This window comes from Ranitomeya imitator, chromosome 4 (assembly GCF_032444005.1).
Source record: "Ranitomeya imitator isolate aRanImi1 chromosome 4, aRanImi1.pri, whole genome shotgun sequence".
Classification (NCBI taxonomy): Eukaryota; Metazoa; Chordata; class Amphibia; order Anura; family Dendrobatidae; genus Ranitomeya; species Ranitomeya imitator.
In genome coordinates, this window is record NC_091285.1 from 533,432,777 (window position 1) to 533,458,010 (window position 25,234).

Here is a 25,234-nt window from a genome sequence, read left to right on the forward strand (position 1 = left end):
AGCATTACCACAGTCCTGGGAGAAGAGATTATGTGACTCCTGTATTGAGCGAGTCCTCTGTGAGGAGACCCCGAACTTCGCCTCTGAGTTACGTTCTGTAATTAAAGCGGAGGTTGAGACGGTATTTAACTCCCTTAAAGGTGAAAGGAAATCTACTAAGAAATCAGTTCCTGATAGGAATTCCGACTCTTCCAGCTCCGAGAGTAAAAACTCGGATACGCAAGATTCATCCCTCTCCTCTTCAGACAGTGAAAGTGGAGGTTGTCATTGCTTTCCCCTAGATGAGGTTGACGGCCTTGTAAAGGCTGTTAGATCAACGATGGGGGTGTTGGATCCTCGTCTTGATAAAACGGTGCAGGACATTATGTTTGGCGGGCTATCCCAAAAAAAGCGTAAAGTGTTTCCCCTTAATGAAAATATCCAAACATTAATTAAAAAGGAGTGGGAGAAACCTGAAAGGAAAAATGCATCGGTTCCCTCTATTAAAAGGAAATACCCCTTTGATGAAGAGGCTTCGGTCTCGTGGGATAAAGCCCCCAAACTAGACGTCGCGGTAGCTAAAGCCTCAAAAAAGTTCGCATTGCCATTCGAAGATATGGGAACCTTGAAAGATCCTCTTGACAAAAGAGCAGACACTTTTCTTAAAGGGGCCTGGGAGTCAGCAGGAGGATGCTTAAGGCCAACTATAGCGGCGACCTGTACGTCACGTTCCTTAATGATTTGGGTTGATAACCTAGAGAAACAGCTTAGAGATGGGGTCCCTAGGGATAAAATTTTAGAGTCCATCCCTATGATTAGAGGAGCCGCGGCATTCTTGGCAGACTCATCGGCCGACTCCATTAAATTAGCATCTAAATCTGCAGCTCTCTCAAATGCGGCACGTAGAACCTTATGGTTAAAGAGCTGGCCGGGGGATTTACAAACCAAACAAAAACTGTGCTCAATCCCCTGTGAAGGTAAATTTCTCTTTGGAGAGACTCTGGACGATATCCTGCAAAAAGCGGGTGCTAAAAAGAAAGGGTTTCCCATCCTAGCCCCATCATATAATAAACGGCCCTTTCGGAACAGAAAATTTTTTAGAAGGAGACCACCGAGGGAGCAAAACCGATGGGTTGACGGGAGAAGGAAAGACAGAGGTTTCCTCTTTGGTAACCCCCCCCCCCCCCCCCCCGAGATAGAAACCCCCCCCCCCCAAGTGACGTCTTCCCCAGGGTGGGAGGGAGATTGTCTCAATTCCTCCCGGCCTGGGAGAAAATTTCGACCAGCCCTTGGATATTGAAATTAATAGGAGAAGGGCTTTGCATAGAATTTTTATCCCTTCCCCCACGGAATTATGTGGTAACACCGCTGAGATCATCTCCTCATCAACAAGAAGCTCTAGAACTAGAAATCGTAAAACTAGTAAACAAGTCTGTCATCCAAGAAGTCCCCCCTCTAGAGAGAGGAAAGGGTTTCTACTCTCCATTGTTCCTGGTTCCCAAACCGGACGGAACCTTCCGAACTATAATAAACTTACGGAAGTTGAATACTTATGTAAAAAATCACCGATTCAAAATGGAGTCAAAGTCAACGGTAAAAAATCTGTTTCCCAACTGTTTTATGATAGTTCTAGATCTCAGCGACGCATATTATCACGTCCCCATTCACAAGACCTCTCAGAAATTCCTCAGACTGGCAGTAGTCATAAAAGGACAGACCAGGGAATACCAATACAGGGCTCTTCCCTTTGGCATATCAATTGCTCCCCGCATCTTCACGAAGTTGATAGCGGAGATGATGGCACATCTGAGAGAGGAAGACGTCTTGATTATTCCATATCTAGACGACTTTCTGATTGTGAGCAACTCGGCCGAACTCTGCCGTCAACAATGCGACAGAGTGATAGATACCTTAACAGAATTGGGCTGGCTGGTGAACCTCCAAAAATCAAAACTGGAACCAACCAAGGTTCAAGAATTCTTGGGTCTCACCTTGGACTCAAATTCTCAGGTCTGTTACCTACCAGACAAGAAGAAACAAAATATAATCCACTTAGTGTCAGAAGCGCGTGCAAACCCTACCATGACTCTAAGGAAGGCAATGTCATTACTGGGGTCCCTCTCGGCCTGTCTCCCAGCGGTTCAGTGGGCACAGCTCCACACAAGGACACTTCAGTGGGATATTGTAAGAAACCAAAAAATACTAGGGGGGCGGTTAGAAAGTCGAATGACTCTAAGTTTACCCACTATTCATTCCCTAGTCTGGTGGTTAAATCCCAGCAACTTATCAAAAGGGATTCCCTGGGTGATAGAGGCGTCTCAGATAGTCACCACAGACGCAAGTCCCACAGGGTGGGGGGCTCACCTGGACAACAAAGTCGCTCAGGGGATATGGACATTTCAGGAGCTCAGATCTTCCTCAAATCAAAAAGAGCTGAGGGCAGTAAATCACGCACTACTGTACTTCTTAGATCAACTACAGGGCCATCATATCCGAATATTCTCGGACAACAAAGTAGTAGTAGCTTACTTAAACCACCAGGGGGGAACCAGGTCTCAATCATTAATGGAAACCACCTTCGAAATTTTCAGCCTGGTACAAAACAACTTCCTGTCCCTATCAGCCCTACACATAAAGGGGGGTAGAAAACCAGAAAGCGGACTTCCTAAGTCGTACCCTCAGGCCGTGGATGCGTTCACAATACCCTGGACACAGACCCTAGCTTATGCATTTCCCCCTACTATTCTCATTCCAGCAGTTCTGAGGAAGATCAGGCAGGACAAATCCAGACTCATCTTAATAGCTCCCTTCTGGCCCAAGAGAGCCTGGTTTTCGTGGCTGAGGATGCTATCGACCACCGATCCCTGGGTGCTTCCGGATCTTCCGGACCTCCTGTCTCAGGGACCGGTGTTCCACCCTCAGTCAGAGAACCTCCATCTGACAGCGTGGCATTTGAAATGTCACTATTGAGGGAAAGAGGGTTTTCTGACAAACTGGTGTCCACACTAATGAAAAGTAGGAAACCTGTGACCACAAAAATATACGGTAAAACATGGAAAAAATTTCTGTCCTCCTCAGGGGTAAGATTGCAAGATGGAGTTCCAGTGTCTCAAATACTGGAATTCCTACAGAAGGGCTTAGACTTGGGTCTCTCAGTAAGTACGGTTCATCAGAGCAGCCGCAAGATCTAAACCTGTATCTATAAGTAGATTGCCAACCTGGGATCTGAACTTGGTTTTGTCAGCCCTAACAGAATCCCCGTTTGAGCCTATAGAATCGGTACCCCTTAGGATTCTTTCTCTTAAAACGGCCCTCCTAATAGCCCTGACTTCGGCCCGTAGAATAAGTGACCTCCAAGCCCTGTCTGCAAACCCTCCATTTACACAGATTCTGGATGATAAGGTTATACTTAAAACAGACCCTGCCTATCTACCAAAAGTTGCGTCTACATTCCATAGATCTCAGGAAATAATCCTTCCTTCCTTCTGTCAAAACCCTAAAAATAAGAAGGAAGAGAAATTCCATACACTAGACGTTAAAAGGTGCCTGGTCCAATACATTAAAACCACCCAGCAGTATAGGAAGGAAGGGTCTCTTTTTATCTGCTTCCAGGGGCCCAGAAAAGGACTCAAAGCTTCTAAGGGCACTATAGCTCGATGGGTCACAGACGCAATAACCTTGGCGTACTCATCCTCCGGGAACGCCGTTCCGCAAGGACTGAAGGCACATTCTACAAGAGCTATGGCGACCTCCTGGGCCGAAAGGTCAGAGGTACCATTAGTTCAGATTTGTAAGGCGGCCACCTGGTCTTCACCTTCAACCTTCTTCAGACACTACCGCTTAGACCTAGCCTCTTCGTCTGACCTAACCTTTGGGAGAAGGGTTCTGCAGGCTGTGGTCCCTCCCTAAGCAATGATCTCTGTAATTCTCTCTGGTAGTGCTGTCATGGGCGACTGAGAAAAGTGTAGTTACTCACCGATAACTGTGTTTCTCAGAGCCCATGACAGCACATGCTTATTCCCCCCCTCATCACGTGTGCGGTGAGCACATTATTTGTGTGAAGTGGTTTTTCCATATAGACACGGTGTTCACTTGTTAAGCATTATGATTAAATTGCATATTTTTTTTATGTTGTTGTGACTAACCTGGAGGACCTCCGATGCTCTGTAAACAAAACTGATGCAGGGGAGAGGTACCGCCCTTTTATCCTGTAGGTTTCCTGTCCCTGAAGGGCGGATCCCCTCTCTCTGGTAGTGCTGTCATGGGCTCTGAGAAACACTGTTATCGGTGAGTAACTACACTTTTTTTGGCCGCCATGCATAACGCCTTTTTGTATGACCAAACAACTCAATCTTGGTTTCATCAGTCCACAGGACCTTCTTCCAAAAAGAAATTGGCTTCTCCAAATGTGCTTTTGCATACCTCAGCCGACTCTGTTTGTGGCGTGCTTGCAGAAACGGCTTCTTTCGCATCACTCTCCTATACAGCTTCTCCTTGTGCAAAGTGCGTTGTATAGTTGACCGATGCACAGTGACACCATCTGCAGCAAGTTGATGCTGCAGGTCTCTGGAGGTGGTCTGAGGATTGTCCTTGACTGATCTCACCATTCTTCTTCTCTGCCTTTCTGATGTTTTTCTTGGCCTGCCACTTCTGGCCTTAACAAGAACTGTACCTGTGTTCTTCCATTTCCTTACTATGTTCCTCACAGTGGAAATTGACAGGTTAAATCTCTGAGACAGCTTTTTGTATCCTTCCCCTGAACAACTATGTAGAATAATCTTTGTTTTCAGATCATTAGACAGGTGTTTTGAGGAGCCCATGATGCCACTCTTCAGAGAAGATTCAAACAGGAGAACAACTTGCAAGTGGCCACTTTAAGTAGCTTTTCTCATGATTGCATACACCTGGCTATGAAGTTCAAAGGTCAATGAGGTTAGAAAACCAAAAAAAGTGCTTTAGTAAGTCAGTAAAAAGTAGGTAGGAGTATTTAAAACAAGAAAATGGTAAGGGTGCCCATACTTATGCACCTGTCCAATTTTGTTTGAATGCAGATTGCACATTTTCTGTTAGTACAATAAACCTCATTTCAAGGCAGAAACATTACTGTGTCCAACAGTTATTAGATATATGAAACTGAAATAGCTGTTGCAAAAAAACAATTTTTATAAAACATTAAGCTTAAGATTAATAGGGGTGCCCAAACTTTCTCATATAACTGTATGTTGATTGGCAGCATGTGGTCTCAAGATTCCCTTTGTCAGAAAAAGCAGTCAGCAGTTGCGCAGACAACATGTACAGATGAGCAACATCAGGTTTATAAGTGTGTGTATACATACAGCGGGTGAAATCATTATTGAACACGTCACCAATTTTCTAACTAAATATATTTCTAAAGGTGCTGTTGACATGAAATTCTCACCAGATGATGATACCAACACATCCAATCCACACAGGCAAATAAATCAAACCATAAATGTCCATAAACTAAGTTATGTGTAATCACATGTAAAGCGCCATGGAATAAATGGCGCTATAACAATAAATAATAATAATAATAATAATGAGAAGTGACACAGGAAAAAAGTATTGAACACGTGAAGAGAGGTGCAAAACACAAGTAAAGTCATGACACCAGCTCAGATCTATCAGTAATTAGAAAGCAATCTTGCCACTTAGCGAAAAATATCAGCTGGTTCAACTGATGGCCTATAAAGATATCTAATTACCAAGGTGCTATACAAGAAACTACCAGTGCTGTCAGGATGGACTCCTGGAAACATAATTACCGGTAGGTCTAATGCCTATTTTCCAGGACGTCCCTCCTGACAGCACCCTGGAGAGTACCAAAGCACCTCCCTAGGGTGGGATTACTGCCTGGAGAACTTTCCTACCAAAAGCGGTCTGCTGACCAGACAGTACATCAAGTTTGTAGTGTTTGCAGAAAGTGTCAGCACTGGTCCATATTGCTGCCCTACAGATCTGCTGTAATGATGCACCTGCCCTCTCGGCCCAGGAAGCAGATATCCCACGTGTAGAGTGTGCACATAGACCTGCTGGAGGAGAAATTCCTTCAGCTTGGTAGGCATCTGAGATTATGGTCGTGATCCAACTTGCGATTGAAGCCTTAGAGGCCTTTTTACCCTTATTAATTCCCCCCAAAAGGATAAACCGGTTTGGATCCACCCGCCAGGAACTGGTGGCCTCTAGATAATCTAAAACCGCCTGTCTGACATCCAGAGAGTGAAGGGCTTTCTCCTTCGCGTTGGAAGGGTTGTTACAAAAGGAAGGTAACACTATCTCCTGATTTCGTTTTTTTTTTCAGAGCCTACCTTTGATATGAGTGAGGGATCTAATTTCAGGATTAAACTATCCTCCCTGATCTGGAGATATGGGTCTCTGGTACATAGGGCTTGGATCTCCCCCACCCTCTTAGCCGTGGTGATCGCTACTAAGAACGCAGTTTTCCGTGTTCGAATTGATATAGGCATATTCTCGCCCAGAGCGTATGATCCTTTACACAATGTCCTGAGGACCAGGTTAAGGCCCCAAGGTGGAGTCAACTGCCTAATGGTGGGGAGCAGCCTCTGAGTAGCTCGAATGAACCTTACTATCCATGGGTGAGATGCTAGAGGATAGTCAAAGAGCTTAATGCTGAGACCTGCACCTTCAAGGTGCTTGGTCTAAGGCCCTTGTTGAACCCTGCCTGAAGGAAGTTTAAGATTCTAGGTATGTCCGGGGTATCTGCCACAACGTCGTACCTGCCACCCTCCAGACAGAATAGTTTCCAAATTTTTAGGTAAAGTGCCGATGTGACTGGTTTTCTACTGGCCTGGATAGTGGCTATGACCTGATCTGATAAGCTTTTATCCTTCAAGATGTCCCTTTCAGGATCCAGGCTGAAAGGTGGAGTTCCCCTGGGTTTGGGTGGTAAATCGGACCCTGGTGAATGACATCCTCCCGAAGGGGAAGCTCAATTGAGTTGTCTATCGCCAAGGCCCCTAGCAGAGCTCCTTCTTGGCCAGTACAGGACGCCCAAAATGACCTTTGCTCGGTCCACCTTGATCTTCCGTAGCACGGCTGGGATCAGCGCCAGGGGTGGAAACGCATATGAAAGAGGTTTCACCTACCTTTTGGCTCAGGGCATCTCTCCCGTCTGGAAGATCCAAAGGGTTCAGAGAAAAGAATTTTGAAACTTTCGAGTTTCTTCTGTTTGCAAACAGGTCTATCTTGGGGGTTCCCCAATGACGACATAACTCCTGGAAGATATCCTGGTTCAGCTCCCACTCGGGCACACCCGACGTCTGCTGAGGTAATCTGCTATCACATTCTGAGACCCTTCCAGATGAATTGCCGTTATGGATATAACTGTACCTTCTGCCCATCTGAATATTTTTTCCGCTAGGTCCTGCAGTGGTCGGTGTCTTGGGCCTCCCTGATGTTTCAAGAATGAAACCGTTCTTACGTTGTTGGACAATATCCTGACATGACAGTTTGAGAGCGTGAGCCGATTTCGTCTTAAGGCCTCCCAGACGGCATATAGTTCTTTGAAGTTGGAGGATCTCTTTTTGATGTCTACTGGCCACCTGCCCTGGAGAATTCTGCCCTGTAGATGAGCTCCCCAGCCCCATGCGCTGGCGTCCGTGGTGACCACTACATAAGGGGAGGTGGACCATAGCACTCCCACTTTTAGATTCTGTCTGTATCCACCAGCATAGAGACTTCCGTACTGGTCCTGATAGCCTCATGGGACCGTCTAGTGAGGACTGGCGGTGATCCCAGATGGACAGAATCTGTCTCTGCAGTAGTCTTGAATGTGACTGTGCCCATCTGACGCATAGAATACATGCTGTCATTAGGCCTAACCCTTTCAGAGCGACCCTTATGGAAATTCAGTGTTCCAATAGGCACCTGACTCGGACTCGAATTGCCTCCAGCTTGTCCTTGTAAGAGGGATATTCTGTGTCTGGAATCTAGACACACTCCCAGGAAGATCTTCCTGTGATCAGGAATCAGGTCGGACTTCTGCCAGTTTGACCCAGCCCAGGTGTTCCATTACTGATATCGTCCGAATTCTGTGATCTGTCAAAGTCTCCACCGATTTTCCCACAAGGAGAAAGTCATCCAGGTATGGAATTATGATACCCTGGTTTCTCAGGAAGGCCACCACCTCTGATACCAACTTCGTGAAGATATGGGGCGCTGAAGCAAGCCCAAAGGGGAGGCATTGAAACTGGTAGTGGCAGGTCCGGGTTGGCAGAGCTACCGCGAACCTTAGCAGGCTCTGTGAAGAGGGATGAACCGGGGCCTGATAGTAGGCACTCTTCAGGTCGAGAGTGCACATTACAGAATCCCGATCTATGAGATGAATTGCCGACCGGATAGATTCCATTCGGAACCTTTTGTATCTGACCCAAGCACTCAAAGGTTTTAGGTTTATAATAGTGCGGGTCTCGCCGGACGGTTTTGTGATGTCAAATAAGGAGGAGTGATGTTGAATAGGGAAGAGTAGTGTCCCCTGCCTACTTCTGACGGGGGAACCGGAATTATGACTGCCGAACTGAGCATGTCCTGCAAGTCTATCAGTATGGCAGAGTCTGCCGAGACTACGGTAGGAGAGATGTACCATTCCGGAGGTGGGGAGTAAACTCGATGCTGTATCCCTCTGCTATGGTTCTGCGAACCCACTGATTCTGAGTTTCTGAGTGATTTGGGCCCAATTTCCTGCAAAATGACTTGGCATTCCCCCAATGCAAGTCGCGTCATTGTGTTTTGGTTTTGGAGGTCGGGCTAAAGAAGAAACCTCGGTTCTTATTACCCTGGCTACGGGTACCTATGTAGGACCCTCTATTGGACCTACCCTGCCCTCTGAAGTCGTACTGTTTTCTGGAGAAGAAACCTCTTCGGAAGGGCTGAGGCTGTTTAGGTTTGTCCTCAGGGAAACCTTTCTTTTTGTCAGAGGCTGATTCTAGAATAGTATCTAAGGCTGGCCCAAATACCCTTAGCCCTGAAAATGGGATGGAGCAGAGCTTGGTCTTAGAGGCGTTATCTCCTGACCAAGATCTTAACCATACAGCCCTCCTAGCTGCGTTAGACAGGGAACCGTTTCTGGCTGAAAATCTCACAGAATCAGCCGTCATATCAGAAAGGAATGCCATGGCCGACTTCATAATGGGAAGGGTGTCACGATCAGCTGCAGATGGGGCCCAGCCCATAGATGCCCCCAAGCAGACCAACCTCAGAAGGCGTCGGCCTCGTGTCCCCCGGGGACGAAATACGGACCCTTTAAACAGCAGAGGGGGACCCGGGCCTACCCGAACTAGGGGAGGGCAGAGATCGGGGTTCTGTGGCAGCTGAGCATGTGGACAAGGAAAGAGACACGTAGGGCTTGATTACACCGTGCAACTTCAGGTATAGAGAAAGTAAAGTTTACTAAAGTAAAGTCACACAGTACATAAACAAAACATGACGATGTCAGGCTCCCGATTCCACACCTCCAGAAGGGTACCACCCAGTGGACCCCAAGGCACAAACAGATCACCGAGGCACACATAGGTGGGACATCAGGGCCCAGGCAGGACATTGGGGTACACGAGGACATCAGGGAGCGGGCAAGACATCAGGATACAGACAGGACATAAGGACATCAGGACATAGGAATACTGGTTAAACATCTGGGACACTGGTGTGGCAACCCAGGTCATCAGCTGGGACACTGGCGTGGCAGCCCAGGTCATCAGTTACATCAGGACATCGAACACAGGAAGGACATCAGGGAACACGAGGTCATCAGGATGCAGGTAAGACATGAGGACACACGAGAACGTCAGGACATCAGGGTCCATGAGGTCATCAGGACACAGGCAGAACATCAGGGTACAGACAGGACATCTGGACCCAGGGTCACTGGCAGACATCAGACAGGAGTCGTTCGGTTCCGGACATCCAACAGGACCTACAGGCACCACCAGTCATCAGGTTCCAGACTGCGGTCGTCAGGCACCGGGCATCGGACCTAGGAAGGAACTCAAGCGTGATGGTGCAAGCACTGCAATACTGGACGTGAGCCAGACGGGGTTAACACCGCATGGTAGTCAGAGCACAGAGTAGTAGATGCTCAGCAGAAACACCGGTTTCAAGAGACTCAAAGTCACTGGGAGTGAGGCTCCAGATGCAGAGGGATTCCAGGAACATAGTCACAGCAGACACAGTTCAGACAGGTACAGGATCAAGGATTCGGGCCTGGATATACCGCCTCCTGGACAGGCGCCAGAACAGGAAAAAACCGGAATCAAGGCAAGGACTTTGGTACCAAAACATAGACAGCAGAGGTGCAGGAACACAAACGCACATACCAAAGTTCAGGAGCTTTGTGAGTAGCTCAGGCCCCATAGGGCAGGAGAACTTTAAATAGGAGCTGCCCCTCAGCAATTGGCTGGAGACAGCATTTCAAGTACACACCCTAACCCTGATATAAGCAGGGGAGGTGTGGCCGCGCACGCCCATAGCACACACAGAAACCATTACATCACAATCAGTGCAGGAACTGAGGCTCAGGGCACCAGGCTGTGACTGCAAGCACTGACACACATGGAAAGTCTTGTACCAGCTGCAAATGACCTCGCAACCCGTGGAGAGTTTCAACAGCAGCAACCAGAGACCGCACATGAGGAAGGTCAAGCAATAGAAAACACCTAACCACCCATGTACGGCTGTGCAGCAGAGCAGGGAACTGAAAAGGCTCCATCCAGGTAACAGCCAACAGTATCCCAGCTCAAATTAGGGGGAAAAGAGTAAAGGGTTAAAGCAAACATGCATTGTCATGCCGAAAACCAGAAACAGAGAGAACGGCGTGACAAAGGGAACTTAGAATGTCAGCCCAAGGGGTCTTATTGGACAAATTCTCTTCTAAGTGACCCATCCATAGGTAAATAGATCTGGCCACCGAAGTGGCTGCCATGTTTGTCCTAATTAGGGCCGCAGAAGCTTCCCAGGCCCTCTTTAGCAGAATGTCAGCTTTTCTGTCCATAGGGTCGCGCAGGTTAGACGAGTCCTCAAAAGGGATGGCAGTCTTTTTGGCGACCTTTGCTACTGGGACGTCAATGGGATTTCTTCCCATAATTGGACTTCCTCGGGGTCAGATGGTAAGCGGCCCTTAAAGTCACGAGATAGCACCAGCCGTCGTTCAGAATCCTTCCACTCCTTTAGTACCATGACCTTAATATGTTCACTAATAGGAAAAACTGTCTTTCTCCGTGACATAAGTCCCCCGAACATCAGGTCCTGTCTGGACTGTGGCTTGGAAGTCTCCTCGATCTGCATGGTACTTCTCACCACCTGGACAAGCTCGTCTGTTCCCTCTGACTGGAAAAGGTACTTTCTATGCTGGTCCTGGCTCCCTGAGGGGAGCTCCCCTTCTTCTTCTGAGACAGAGTCCCTTAGATCTGAACCGTCATCAGAACTATACTCCGGCTCTCTCTGGTCTCTCTCCCACCTGGCTGGTTTGCGGCCTGGGATGGGGCTGGATGGATGTTGTGAGAGGCTGGACACAGAAGCCTGGACCTCCTCCCGGATTAGGGACCTCATTTCTGAAAGCAGCAATGATTGCTTATCTTTCAAGACATTTGATGTACAAGGTGCACAAAGAGTCTTCCCATGGGAGTCCAGGAGCTTTACATGGCATACAGGACATCTGTTAAGACTTCGCTGAGACCTTGCCAGGTCTTTTAGCTGTGGTCCGGGGAACAGCGGGAGTTCCCTTATCCTAAACGAGATAAGAAAGGGAGTAATAGGCTAGACCGGTGCAAAGATCTATCTGAGGTGAGGGTGGACTGTGCCAGGCGCACTTACCCCTCCATCCTCAAGCATGTCTCCTTCCATAGTTGTCTTCCACAACTGCAGCCAGAAACACAGCGGCACGACACAGGACGCTATGTGCCAGAAGCTTCCACACTGCTATGCGTTCCACCGCTGGAGCGCACGCAATTCCCCGCTTTCAAGACTGCAACGGAAGTGACGATACCGGAAGCGACGTGGTCCTACCGGAACTCCGGAAGCCGCTCTGGCTCGGAAGATCTGCGTACCACGCTGGATGTAGCGTCAAAAAAGACAGCGACCCTCCGCTGACTGCGAGAAGCCCTTCACTCCAGACCTCTGCACTGTGGCACCGCGTCCAGAGTCGAGAGCCTCCCACCGGAGGGAACGGCTCTATCCAGGAGCCTCGTCCTTATCCTGGCCTTTGGGATACAGGGAGCTTCGTCTCCCCACTCCCCCCCCCCCCCCCCTTCCCGGAAGTTTCGACCCTGAGCCTCTTGTCAGGGGGAAGGGTATTGGCAATCTGCACGATCCCCCTGAGCCCAGTAGGCCTGTGCAGCTCTTCTCGTACGTCCCTCCTTGCAGGGACTGGAAAAACACTGAGGAATTGGGGGTGAAACACAACCTCTAAACTCTCGTGTGTTTCCTGTCCCGGCAAGGAGGAGGAGGATGTCCTCCAGGGTGCTGTCAGGAGGGACGTCCTGGAAAATCTGTTATCTACCAGGATGATGAAGATGAAACAAGGGTGAACATTTCACACAGCCAAAGACATTTTCGATTAATTTCAGAGAGAGAAAATAAAGCTGCTAGAGCAGCCCAGCCAATAACCTGACCTGAATCCAAAAGAGAATTATGGAAGGAACTAAAGCTCTGTGTTCTTCGGAGCCCAAGGAACCTTGAGCATTTGAAGTGTTTGTGTGGAGAATGGGACAAAATCGCACCTAAGGCTACTTTCACACTTGCGTCATTTTAGATCCGTCGCAATGCTTCATTTTGGGAAAAAAACGCATCCTGCAAATGTGCCCGCAGGATGCGTTTTTTCCCATAGACTTGTATTGCCAACGGATCGCGATGTATGGCCATCGTCGCGTTCGTTGTGCACTGGATCCATCGTGTTTTGGCGGACCGTCGTCACGAAAAAACGTTCAATGTAACTTTTTTTTCGTACGTCGGATCCGCCATTTCCTACCGCGCATGCGTGGCCGGAACTACGCCCCCTCCCCCCCGGGACTTAGAATGGGCAGCGGATGCGTTGAAAAACTGCATCCGCTGCCCACGTCGTGCCGAATTTGCACAACGTCCTTCGGTACGTCGCGCCGACGCTTTGCAACGGCCGCGTACCGACGCAAGTGTGAAAGAAGCCTAAGCAATGGCTGTGTACTAAATAAATTTTTTTTTTCACCACCACAAATGCATATTCTAAATGGATTAAAAGGAGTGCCTATTTAGAAAAAAGTGTCCTACTATCCTGCACTTTAAGTACTTTAATTAAGCGATTTTAAACATTTAGCTGCTCATAAATGCAGTCAACTTCTAGGTGCTATTTTATGATATGATGTGTTAATGAACGGCTTCAGCATTTTGGAACAGTGAGGCATGCAATGTAGTGTATACTCTTCTTGCTGTAAAAAAAAAAATGCCATTTACACATGTTATGATGTATTTCCATATTCTAAGTACTCCTGTTGTGGTAGGAATAGTTTTTTATTTTTAATAATTTGCAAAGTCTTCCTTACAGAAGCCGCTCTGCATGTCGCTAATGATGGAGTCATTCGTGAAGTTCACAAACCAAAGTCAGGGAAGAGACCGACTTTTCAGGTACGGTTTTTAACTTAATGATCCCTATAGTAACATATGCACCCTGCCATACGTTTAGATTTAGTTCCTAAGCTTTCACCCATAGTGTAAGAGAAGAGCCAGGAATCCTCATTCTATTCCTTCATAAAACCTCCATCACACTCCATTTTTTTCCATTTCAGAGCTACTCAGTATGCATGCATGTTGCTTAGTTATGTTTTAGAGAATAAGGCTGGCAGAGAGAAAGTGGTAAAGAAGCTCAAACGAGTGGAATCTAACATGAGTTCTGGCCGCAAATGTAAGTACTAGAATTGGCTTTCTCTAGTTGCGTGTATTTTCCTGCATCCACTAATTATTTCCCTGCTGTGTTCTTGTCTGGCTACTTTCTGTGTCCTTTTTCATTGTCCAATCTGCCTAATACATTAATTTGTTAAACTAATGCCATAACAATGTACCTTTTTTTTTTTTTTTTTTTTTTTTTTTTTAACATGTTGCAAAACAGAAAACACAATTAGCTAGAACAAGATATGCAATCAAGGGGGTCTTCTAGTCTTGACACCCAATTTGTATGCTATTTTTGCAAATTTGTTTTTTTTTAATGGAAAAAGTTAAGGATTTTGGGGATAGGTTTTTTTTTTTTGTTTTTTTTACAAAATATTTACACATGTCTGAAGTATGCTTACAAATTTGTATGTCATGAAAAGAGTATAACAAGTACTGTAAAAATGCAGTGACGTGGGCAAAGAAAATGGTGGTGAACGGTGGACACTATCCGGCTGTTGTACTTGTCTGAAACGGGGAAAAAAACCCGTTTTAAATAAAAATTTAAATTAAAAAAAAATTGCATCATGCTGAAAATTGAGTAACATTTTTTGCCACAATTGGATGCCTGTCAAAATTACAAAAAAAAAATTTTTTCACTTGATTATGGAACAAAAGATAGGCACTTATATACTATACTAGGTGAATATTCTCAAAATGTGTACAAGCCTGGGTTAATTGACCAATTGGTTTTGGAGATATCACGGTTACTGATTTGAAAAAAGCGGTTTCAAGAAAAACTTGTTAAAGTTATTCCTACTGATTACACAGAGACTTGTTTACTTATGGCAATCGGGTATTCCAGGACCATAAACTAATCCTTCATCGAGCTCCCCAAATTCCTGCAGAGCTATATGTCATCTCAAATTGAGTCAAACACCGCTCTGAGCGACTTAAACGAGCCTTGTCCCGAGTGTGCGCTTACATCTCCGCTTGCTGTCCAATAGTCATTCCCATCAGGGCTGTGGAGTCGGCGTCATGGAAATTGAGGAGTCGGTGTCAGAGGTTTGGCTTACCGACTCCACAGCCCTGACTCCCATTAGATTAAGAATTGTCATAAATCCCTCGTTACAGATAATTATTGCCAAAAACGTAGCTATGTTCACAATCTTTGCAACCGAATGAAGACATTTCGGAGCAAAAGTTCACATAAGTGAGTTGAGCGATTTCGCTGATGGTTTCTGCTCCAACACAACGTTCCAACAAATCATCCGATGACCGCTCTTCCTAAGTTGGCTTTATTACCTCCAATACCTTTGCAGTAAAGGGTGGTTTATCGTGATGGAAGTCTGCTAGTGTGCCTTCGGCTTTACGTCACTTGCACTAGCTTTCTGTACTCTGTGGAAAGCTCTCGTGTTACGGTTTATCATCAGTGGAACTTTTGTGATATTATGTAACCCATATTTCTTTCCTCATTTCCTTGACTGTCTGCATGTCTGCGAAAAGCTAAGCCATAATCCTAGTGAGTTCACCAATAACTGTATATGTTAATATTCTAGCACCTTTTCCACCGATACTTTTTTTTCCGTATGGCAAAGTCTCATGCCCATTCTTTTTTGTACGTGGCCAACACATTCTTTTTTTCACAACAGTAGCTTAATCTTCATACAGATTCACATTTAAAATTCCGCAAGACATTTTGCTCTCCCTGTCTCCGATTTATACTATATGTCAATCTCCATTTTGTCCTCACTGCCTTCATAATTTATGGAGTACATTTCTCCGTGTGTTTCATACTATTCATTGTATTCCTCAATATTGCCGTCCTCCCTAAAATTTAAGTGTTACAACATTTCCAGATTCTTCATTCTTCATGTTTTCTTCGTCAATTGCTTGCATTAAAATGTAATTGTGCATTGCAGATTCAGATCTATACCGAATTTTTGGGACTATAAAGACTCACCGGACTAGAAGACCCACCCCAAAGAAAAATAGGGAAAAAAAATAATGCGTCAAATGAGGATCTGTTTTACAGTCCAAATTATTCAGCTTACCTGGGGGATAGGGTGTGATAGGGAGTGCTGGTGGAGAGGGGTCACAGGAGGTGTTTGGTGGTCTGGTTCATCCCAGGCTGGTGCAGCAGGTTCGGTGGTGCAGGAGCTCTGCCAATTTGTGAAAGCCCCCACACATCCATCCCAGGCTGATGCGCTTCAGTTTAGCAGATGATCAGTGGTGCGGGGGCTCCGCCGGCATTTGTGTGAGGGCTCCGGGATTTCCACACGTCAATCCCAGGATCTTGTCTCTCGAGATCTCATTCTGTGCATGCGCTGCTTCCGGAGACTAGTTCTTTACATCGGGGGCTCCGGCCTTTCACAGTTGGCGGAGCCCCCGTACCACCGAGCATCTACAAAATTGTGCTCACCAGCCTGGGATGGATGTGTGGGAGCTCTGAGATTTCCACAAATGCCGGTGGAGTCCCCACACCACCGATCATCTGCGAAACTGCCGCGCATCAGCCTGGGATGTGTCTCCTGGTGTCTCTCTCTGGCCTATAAGACGCACCCCCATTTTCCCCCAATATTTTTTGGGGAAAAAAGTGCATCTTATAGTCCAAAAGATACGGTATATATATTTTCAAGGCAAGTGTAATAAGTGTTTATAGGCAAAGCCTCAAAATAAATTTGGGTCTTCTTGTCCAACACCTAATAGTTGAAAAACAAAACCGAATACGACGGTTGGTAATGCCTTGTCAATAATTGGCGAGGAAACAATGTAAACCTCATTAGAGCAGCACTTAATTTTAATTCCTACACTTTGATGTGGCGTCTGAGAGAATTTTACATTCTTTTTGCTAGGTTTGCATATTACAAGTGATGCAATTGACTATAACACTGAAAAAATTCAGAATGCAGTAACCAAATTGTCTCAAAACGGGCAACTTGATATTTTTCTAAGTTCTTAGTTTTTTTTGCCGACGTGCTTGCAAACTATGAATCCTGTTCTCTCTTGTGTTGGTAGCATCGAAATATCCGTTTTTTTTTTAAGAATATGGACGTGCTCTATAATCTCTCCACCCTTTTTTATCCATTTCCACAAATTTTTGAAACCTCTAAAATTCACAAATAACTTAGTTAGCGTCCAGTCAACATGACATTTAAGACAAATTGCCTATAGCAACCAGAATGCAGCTTTCAGCATTGAAGCTGCTGAGGTAAAGTGAAAGCTTGGCTCTGATTAATTGCTATGGACAGCTAGAACATTCTGACTGAGACAGTTTTCATAACTAAGATTTAAAGGGAAGGTGCCATCCCCAAAATTTTTTTCCCAGCGATTGAAAAAAATGTAAAGAATTTTTACATTTTCTTAAATATTATAATTTGTTTATAATTTAGTAAAATATGAAAAATAATTTTAAAAGGTTTGGCATTTCCACTTTTAAACATTAGGGGGAGGAGCTAATGAAATTTGACAAAAACCTAGTGTACAACTAGCTCACATTACTGCACTGCAGTAATTATGGGCGGAGTCTGCTGACATGGCAGTTAACACAGTGAGAAGCCATTTTGTTGGTGACTGCAAAGTGATACTGACAAGTAGACAGTCACCAAGGATGGCAGGCAGCAAGGATTCTTGGAGATATATGGTGGAGGGAGCAGGGTGACAGCAACACGGAGTATTTCAGGAGAGTAGTGTGCTGGTCTATGGGGGGGCACCCTATTCGGTGCGCGGAGCAGCCGGAAATTGTACATAGAGCGCTGTCTTTTATACACATGGATGGACAGTCTGCTTGTCTGCTCCACAGAAATCCAGGAAACATTTCTGCGGATTGATGGCCTGTTCTGATCCAGACATTGCATGCAAAGACCCCATTCCCCTCCTCAGATCCTGTCTTCTCCATGCTGTCCCAGCAACGTTTGAAAGCGAGGTGTCGCTGGGAACAAAATGTAGCCATATAGTAACGATAAAAATGAGACGCCTCTCTTCAGCTGCCTCACCAGCCCTCCCCTGACTGCACCTAAATGGAGGTCATGCTGCCCCTCTATTACCCCAGACCCGTGTGCAGGTGCTCAGCCAGAACCACCCTAGGATGGGTCCCCTTTCTGAAGATAATACTACCATAGTGTTCTCACATAATACCGCCATACAGGTCACACATAATACTGTCCTATAGTTCTCACATAATACGCAAATAACGACGCCATAGTGTTCTCACATAATACCGCCATATACTTCACGCATGATACCGCCATATACTTCACACATAACGCCATATAGGTCTCACATACCACCAGTGTTCTCACAATACCGCCATATAGATCACACATAATACCGCCATTTACTTCACACATAATACTGCCATATACTTCTCACATAATACCGCCATATAGATCACACATAACGGGGGAGAGGAGTGCATAGGAGAGGATTAGATACACGGCCCAGCTGTTAGTATCACACACAGGAGGATTAGATACACAGCTCAGCAGTCAGTTTCACACCGGATAGTATTAGATACACAGCTCAGTCAGTATCACACAGGAGAGGATTAGATACACGGCTCAGCACACAGTATCCCACTGGAGCGGATTAGATACACGTCTCAGCACAGTATCATGCAGGGTAGGATTAGATACACGGCTCAGCAGACAGCATCACACAGGAGAGGATTAGATACACAGTAACGCACAGGAGAGGAGATACACTGCTCAGTCAGCATCACAAAGGATAGGATTAGATTACCCCTCTCCCGCCGATATTACTTCACTGCTGCCGACGCTGCTCCTTTCTCCCTCCTGTGCCGTCCTTGGTGGTCTCCTCCTATAGCTGCAGGGCTCTCAAGTGGAGCTCACAGACACACTGTGAGCTCCAGAAAGATGGCGCCGAACTCCTGCCTCTGATGTGATGTGGACGGCTCAGGGGGCGTGGCCAGATCACAGCAAGTAGCAGCTAAATGCAAAGTATAGGGTCGGACGCCGACCGCAGATCTCTATGCCCAGGGCAGCCGTATTTGCAGAGTGTAAGTGTCGTGCAGCTACACTTACACTTCTGCAAAGCAAAATGGTGGCGCCCAGTGGCTGAAAAAATAATAATAAAAAAGGTTAGTTAAAAAATGTGAACTTGTATTAAAAATAATTGTTTATATAAACAATCATTTTTAATACAAAAAATAAAATGCGGCACCTTCCCTTTAAGATCCTTCGTCCATAACAACTCACTTGCCCACCTGGGCTGGAGGACCCCAGCTGCAACAACCACTTCTGTAGCAGATGTAGTAGGTCAAACATTTGGGAACGACGGAATTTGTCGCCACAATATGCCCAGTGATGGACCCTTTGGGATCAAACAGACATGGTCACTCCTGAGTGCCAATATCTGTTTTAATTTGGCATACTCCTGGGCATCCTGTAAGGTTTGTTCATAGTTATCTCAAATACTTAATTAATTACCGTACTATTTTATTACATGAAATATGTAAAAATCCTACAATGTGATTTTATGGATTTTCTTTGTTTTATGATTCTGTCTCACAGTTGAAGTATACCTATGATAAAAATTACAGTCCTCTCCATTCTTTGTAGGAGGGAAAACTTGCAAAATCGACAGTGTATCAAATATTTATTTTCCCATGTGTATTGTGTCCAAGTCACTGGCAAAGTACTGGAAGGAAGATATGTATCACTGAGGTTGTTAGCTTCAGTGATACGGACCTAGGAAAACGCTCCAGCACACTAAGTGCTGAGAGGGGTTAATCGGTGATGTTTAAGGGCCAGGTTTAGTAGATAGCTGTAGAGTGGATGGGAGGCTGTTCACAGTATCTCCAACCCAAGATGGAGTCCAGAGGATAAATACACAGCCTTCAGTGTTTATCTCTGAAGACCAGATCTCCGCAGCAACACAGACTGTGCCATTGGTTATGTATTGTTTTCCTGTCAGGCCAGAAAGGCCAAGTTTATTTTGCTTGCGCTACACTGATTTATGCAGTACCTCAATAAACCTGTGGCAGATTTAAAGAGACAGCATTTCTATGTCCACCTCTATGTACAGCCGAGTAAGACAATCTGCTAAATATATTTTCATCTGTTAGATCTCCGGTCAGTGTGAGGTCATTACTAAGGGACAAAATACTAAGTTCATAGGCACCAAACATGTCTAGGTTCTTTTTTATCTAAGTGGTGAAAAAAAATATTGCGCCATTTTCCAATACCCACAGCGTCTCTAGTTTTCATGATCTCGTGTCCGGTGAGGGCTTATTTTTTGCGTTCTGAGCTGACGTTTTTAATGATACCATTTTGGTGCAGATATGGTCTTTTGATCATCCTTTATTGCATTTTAATGCAATGTCGTGACGACCAAAACTAATTTTGGCGTTTTGACTTTTTTTTTTTTTTTTTTTTGTTCTTTTCTCGCAACGCCATTTAGTGATCAGGTTAATCCTTTTTTTATATTGATCAGGTGATTCTGAACGCGGCGATACCAAATATGTGTAGGTTTGATTGTATTTGTTTTATTTTGAATGGGGTGAAAGGGGGGGTATTTGAACTTTTAAATTTTAATTTTTTTTATATTTTTAAAAACTTTTTGTTTACTTTTAGCATGCTTCTATTGTCTCCATAGGAAGCTGCCATATCCCGATCGGCTCTGCTACACAGCGGCAATGGTCAAATCGCCTCTATGTAGTAGAATTGTTGACTTGCTATGAGCGCCAACCACTGGGTGGCGCTCACAGCAATCTAGCACTGACAACCATAGAGGTCTGCAGGAGACCTCGGGTTGTCATGCTGATATACCGGTAACCCGCGATCACGTGACGCAGGTCATCGGTGTGCGTGTATGCAGCGCGATTGCCGGAAGCGCCATTTAAATGCTGCTGCCAGTTTGACAGCGGCATTTAACTAGTTAATAGCCACAGGTGGATCGCGATTTAACCCGTGTCTAAGTCGGGCACATGTCAGCTGTTCCAAACAGCTGACATGTCCCGGGAGGGATGTGGGCTCACCGCCGGAGCCCACATCAAAGGGAGGAAAACCAACATCGGCGTACTATTACACCAGATGCCTGTAAGGGGTTAGTGGAATGAAATAGTGTGGTAGAAAAAGGTGCACAAGCAACCGGGATAACCGCAGCCTTAAGAAAATTCCATTCAAAAATTTGGTGGAGATTCACAAGCAGTAGGCTGCTGCTTGAGTCATTGCTTCAAGAGCCACCACACACAGACGTATCCAGGACATGGGCTACAAGTGTCACGTTTCTTGTGTCAAGCCACTCATGACCAATAGACAACACCAGAAGCATCTTGCATGGGCCAAGGGAAAAAGAACTGGACTGTTGCTCAGTGGTCCAAGGTGGTGTTTTCAGATTAAAGTACATTTTTGCATTTCATTTAGAAATCAAGGTACCAGAGTCTGGAGGAAGAGTGGAGAGACAGACAATCCAAGCTGCTTGAGGTCTAGTGTGAAATTTTCCACAATCAGTGATGGTTTTGGGAGCCATGTCATCTGCTGGTGTAGGGTAGGTCCACTGTGTTTTATCAAGACCGAAGTCAGTGCAGCCGTCTACCAGGAAATTTTAGAACACTTCATGCTTCCCTCTCCCGACAAGCTTTTTGGAGATAGAAATTTCATTCTCCCGCAGCACCTGTCCACACTGCCAAAGGTACCAATACCGGGTTTAAAAAAAACAAACAGTATCACTGTGCTGATTGGCCAGCAAACTCGCCTGACCTTAACCCCATAGAGAATCTATGGGGTATTGTCAAGAGGAAGATGAAACACCAGACCTAACAATGCAGATGAGCTGAAGGCTGCTATCAAAGCAACCTGGGCTTCCATAACACCTCAGCAGTGCCACGGGGTGATCGCCTCCATGCCACACCGCATTGATGCAGTGATTGATGCAAAAGGAGCCCTGACCAAGTATTGAGTGCATTTACAGAACATACATTTCAGTAGGTCAGCATTTCGGATTTTAAAATCATTTTTCAAGCTGTTGTTATAAAGTATTCTAATTTACTGAGATAATGAATTTTGGGTTTTCGTTGGCTGTAAGCCAGAATCATCAGAACTGAAATAAATTAACTTTTTGATGATATTCTAATTTTGTGAGAAGCACCTGTACATGTAACTGAGAAATATAAAGGAGTCTTCGGCTAGAGAAGACATTTGGGAGTCACAGACCCAAGCCATGAGCAAAACCCCGGGGGAGTGCACGTATCAGGTCCACAAAAGTTTAGGCTGAGATGAGGGAAAGAAAAAAAAAAACACATATAGCAAAAAAGGAACATAACAAGAATGAAACTTTTAACTTCTGTGATACTTGCGTGCCAAGGGTTAAGAGAATAGCCACCCAGAGACCCCAGACCTTTTTAAATTTAGCTGGGCATTGCCTGTTCTGAAAGACATCATTAAAAATGTATCTCTTAGGCTACGTTCACATTTGCGTTGCGCGCCGGTGCGTCGGCGACGCAACGCACGACGCACAAAAAACGCGAGCAAAAACACTGCGTTTTGCGACGCGTGCATCGTTTTTTGACGAAAATCGGACGCACGAAAAATGCAACTTGTTGCATTTTCTTGCGTCCGACGCTAGCGTCGGAAACGACGCACATGTCGAAAAACGCTACCAAAAAAACGTACGCGTCCCCTATGTTAAACATAGGGGCGCGTCGCCGCTGCGTCGCCGACGCAACAGCGACGCACATTAGCGGAACGCTAATGTGAACGTAGACTAAATCTTGTAACATTAAAGGACACGTACAGTTAAAAATTTATATTTTCAATGTCACCAATAGTTTGTCCAGATCTTCTGTTAACTTTAGGCTATGTGCAGACATTGCAGATTATTTGCGGTTTTTTAGTGTTTTTGCGCTGTAAAAACGCTATAAAACCGCAAATAATCTGTATACATTAAGCATCCCTTCATTTATAATGGAATCCGCAATTTCTGTGCACATGATGTGCGTTTTTCCGCATGAAAAACGCATTGCGGAAAAATAATGAACCTGTTCATTAATTTTGCGTTTTTTTTCGCGGATTTCCCACTGTCTAATGCATTGGGAAATGTTCGGGAAAAACCGCGTCAAAACCGCATCAAAATGCGCAAAAAACGCATGCGGATTTCATGCGGAAATCTGGCAGAAATGTCCGGATTTCCACAGGAATTTTCTGCATGAATTTCTGAACGTGTGCACATATCCTTAGTCTTTTTTCACAAGTGTGAACTTTCCATCTTTTTTACATTTTTAGTCCAAAAATCCTTCTTGTTAAACCCAAGTTTGCATGCATAAGTAAAAATATTGGATCAGTTCCATCTCCAGAAACCTCTGTGATCAGCAATGTCAGGGGATGCATCATAATGACCATACTTTACCCTGCTGCAGAGACCAATAGTAATACATGGCAGAATTTAAAAAATAAAATGGCCAGCCATGTAAAACATGGACAGGTCAGCGCAATAAATTAGTGGCTTCCCATTGTGGCTCATAGGTGATATCGATGTGATGCCTTTATAGGCATGTATGGTCAGGATCCTATTTCAGGGTCATTCACCATTTCAGAGGGGTCTCTGTAAGTTCTGGTTATTTCTGTAGGAGAAACGGACATTGATAAGTAGAGAATAATACGATGATCCGCTCTAGGTTACTGATATTGGAATGTGCTTGGTGATAATGGGATATTATGACATTAATGTGAGTTTGGCATTTGTTACAGTGGTGATCTGACAGATGTATAATTAACTATTTCTTGTCTTTTTTTTAGTGTTTCGGCTGGGTAACATGGTGCATGCAATTGAAGCCTCAAAAGCCTCGATCCAACTGTCAGATCCGGTTCTGTGCTACTGCCTTACTGCTGCCAATCTGAACCGCATTCTGTATTTTACCTGCGACACTGTCCTGTGGGTAAGAAGTGTGGATCTAGTTTCAGACATCAAGAAGGAGACGTGGCAGCATCGAGCCAGCCAGTGTTATTTCTATTCTCTCCTCTTTCATCTAGCCAGGGATTTGTATGTAATAATAAACTGCATAGAGAACGAGAGGAAATGTGGACAACGGGGGGCTAATCATGAGAATGGTCCAGCTCTGAATTCAAGCAATACTTCACTGAAAAGCCCTAAGAACTTCTTACTTTTCCTCGGCTTGAGTTTGAAGAAGCACCCTCCCGTCTTATTGGACACAATCAAAAATGTGTGTGATCTTTTTAGTCCTCTTGATCGTTTAGGATTTTACAAAACCAATTCTGGATTCATTGGCATTTGTGGCCTGATATCTTCAATTGTGGGTATTCTGACCATAGCAAATCCCCAATTAAGGTTAAAAAACTGATTGGAGGAGGGAGATCATCACAATTTGGTATTTTTTTGGCAGCTAGTTGTTAAAAATCATACTCTTAGCTGTGTTGAAGGAACACAACACTAACTAATGCTGGTTTCAGTGCAAAGCTGTCTACTCAAGCAGGCCTTAGAGCAATGATTTCTCGTGCAGGGCAAATAGTATATTCAAAAAAAATTTTTATAGGGTGCCAACATGTTGTACAGTACTTTACCCTCAGGGGAAACTGAATTTTAATATGGACTGTTCAAAAAAATGTGGAAAAACGACCCTGGCTGTTGGTCAGTTGCTGAGTGCTAATTTTGTGGATGGACATGCTTTTGGGTTGTTATGGCAAGCGCAAAGTTAAATGTGCAGCAGAGTTGGTAGAAGATGGATTAGAAGGTCAGTTATACCTGTCATTTGCCATTTTTATTGCTACAGTACAGATTTGCAACATGCACCTAAACATTGCATTTTCTAGCCAGGCCTAAAGTCATTTTTGTAAAACTTTTTTACATGTCATTGCGATCATATAGAAAATCTGTGAGTTCTTGTACTGCTTACTTGTCTCTGTGGAGAGCCAAGGAAAAAATGAAGGGGTCCTCCGCTTCCGCCTCCCAACTGCAATATGCCCTTTGTCACCCAGGTCACCTATGCTTTAACCCATTTCCACTACATGATGTACTATTACTTTTTTTGAATAACTTAAAAACATTTTAAGCCACTAAAGTAAAAATAATACACAAGTTTAGTATCGCCCTATTTGTACAGATCAATTTTACTGCACAATGAATACGATTTTTTGTTTTGTTTTGTTTTTTTAAAACTGGCAGAATTTTTTATTTTAACATTTCACTTCACTTTGAATTTTTTGTTTTTCAGTAAATTATGTGGTAAAGCAAATGGTGCTGTTTGAAATTACAATCCTTTCTGAAAAAAAGAAAAAACCCTCATGACTAGAGTTAAGCGAATATGTTTGGAAATGATCGCCGAATCTGAATTTGCCATATTTGTGGCGTATTAGTATTCTATTTGTGCCGAAATTATGTTTGATGATCGGTTCCGGGCATATTCGTTCAT

At 44.9% G+C, this 25,234-nt stretch overlaps 1 protein-coding gene across 2 annotated transcripts in view; it reads left to right on the top strand.

Annotated features, from left to right (window-relative positions):
- The window catches only part of PEX11A (peroxisomal biogenesis factor 11 alpha), a 43,051-nt gene extending 18,742 nt beyond the window's left edge, over positions 1-24,309 (top strand). The window contains exons 2-5 of one of the 2 annotated variants that reach the window (XM_069766209.1): positions 13,529-13,608; positions 13,770-13,885; positions 23,604-23,743; positions 23,838-23,984. In XM_069766209.1, coding sequence (XP_069622310.1) covers positions 13,541-13,608; positions 13,770-13,885; positions 23,604-23,743; positions 23,838-23,855 — 342 coding nt within the window. In that variant the 5' untranslated portion in view covers positions 13,529-13,540 and the 3' untranslated portion in view covers positions 23,856-23,984. Of the gene's footprint in view, positions 1-13,528; positions 13,609-13,769; positions 13,886-23,603 lie in introns of both variants that reach the window. The other variant, XM_069766208.1, reaches the window with a different exon arrangement.
- The last annotated feature ends 925 nt before the right edge of the window (positions 24,310-25,234 follow it).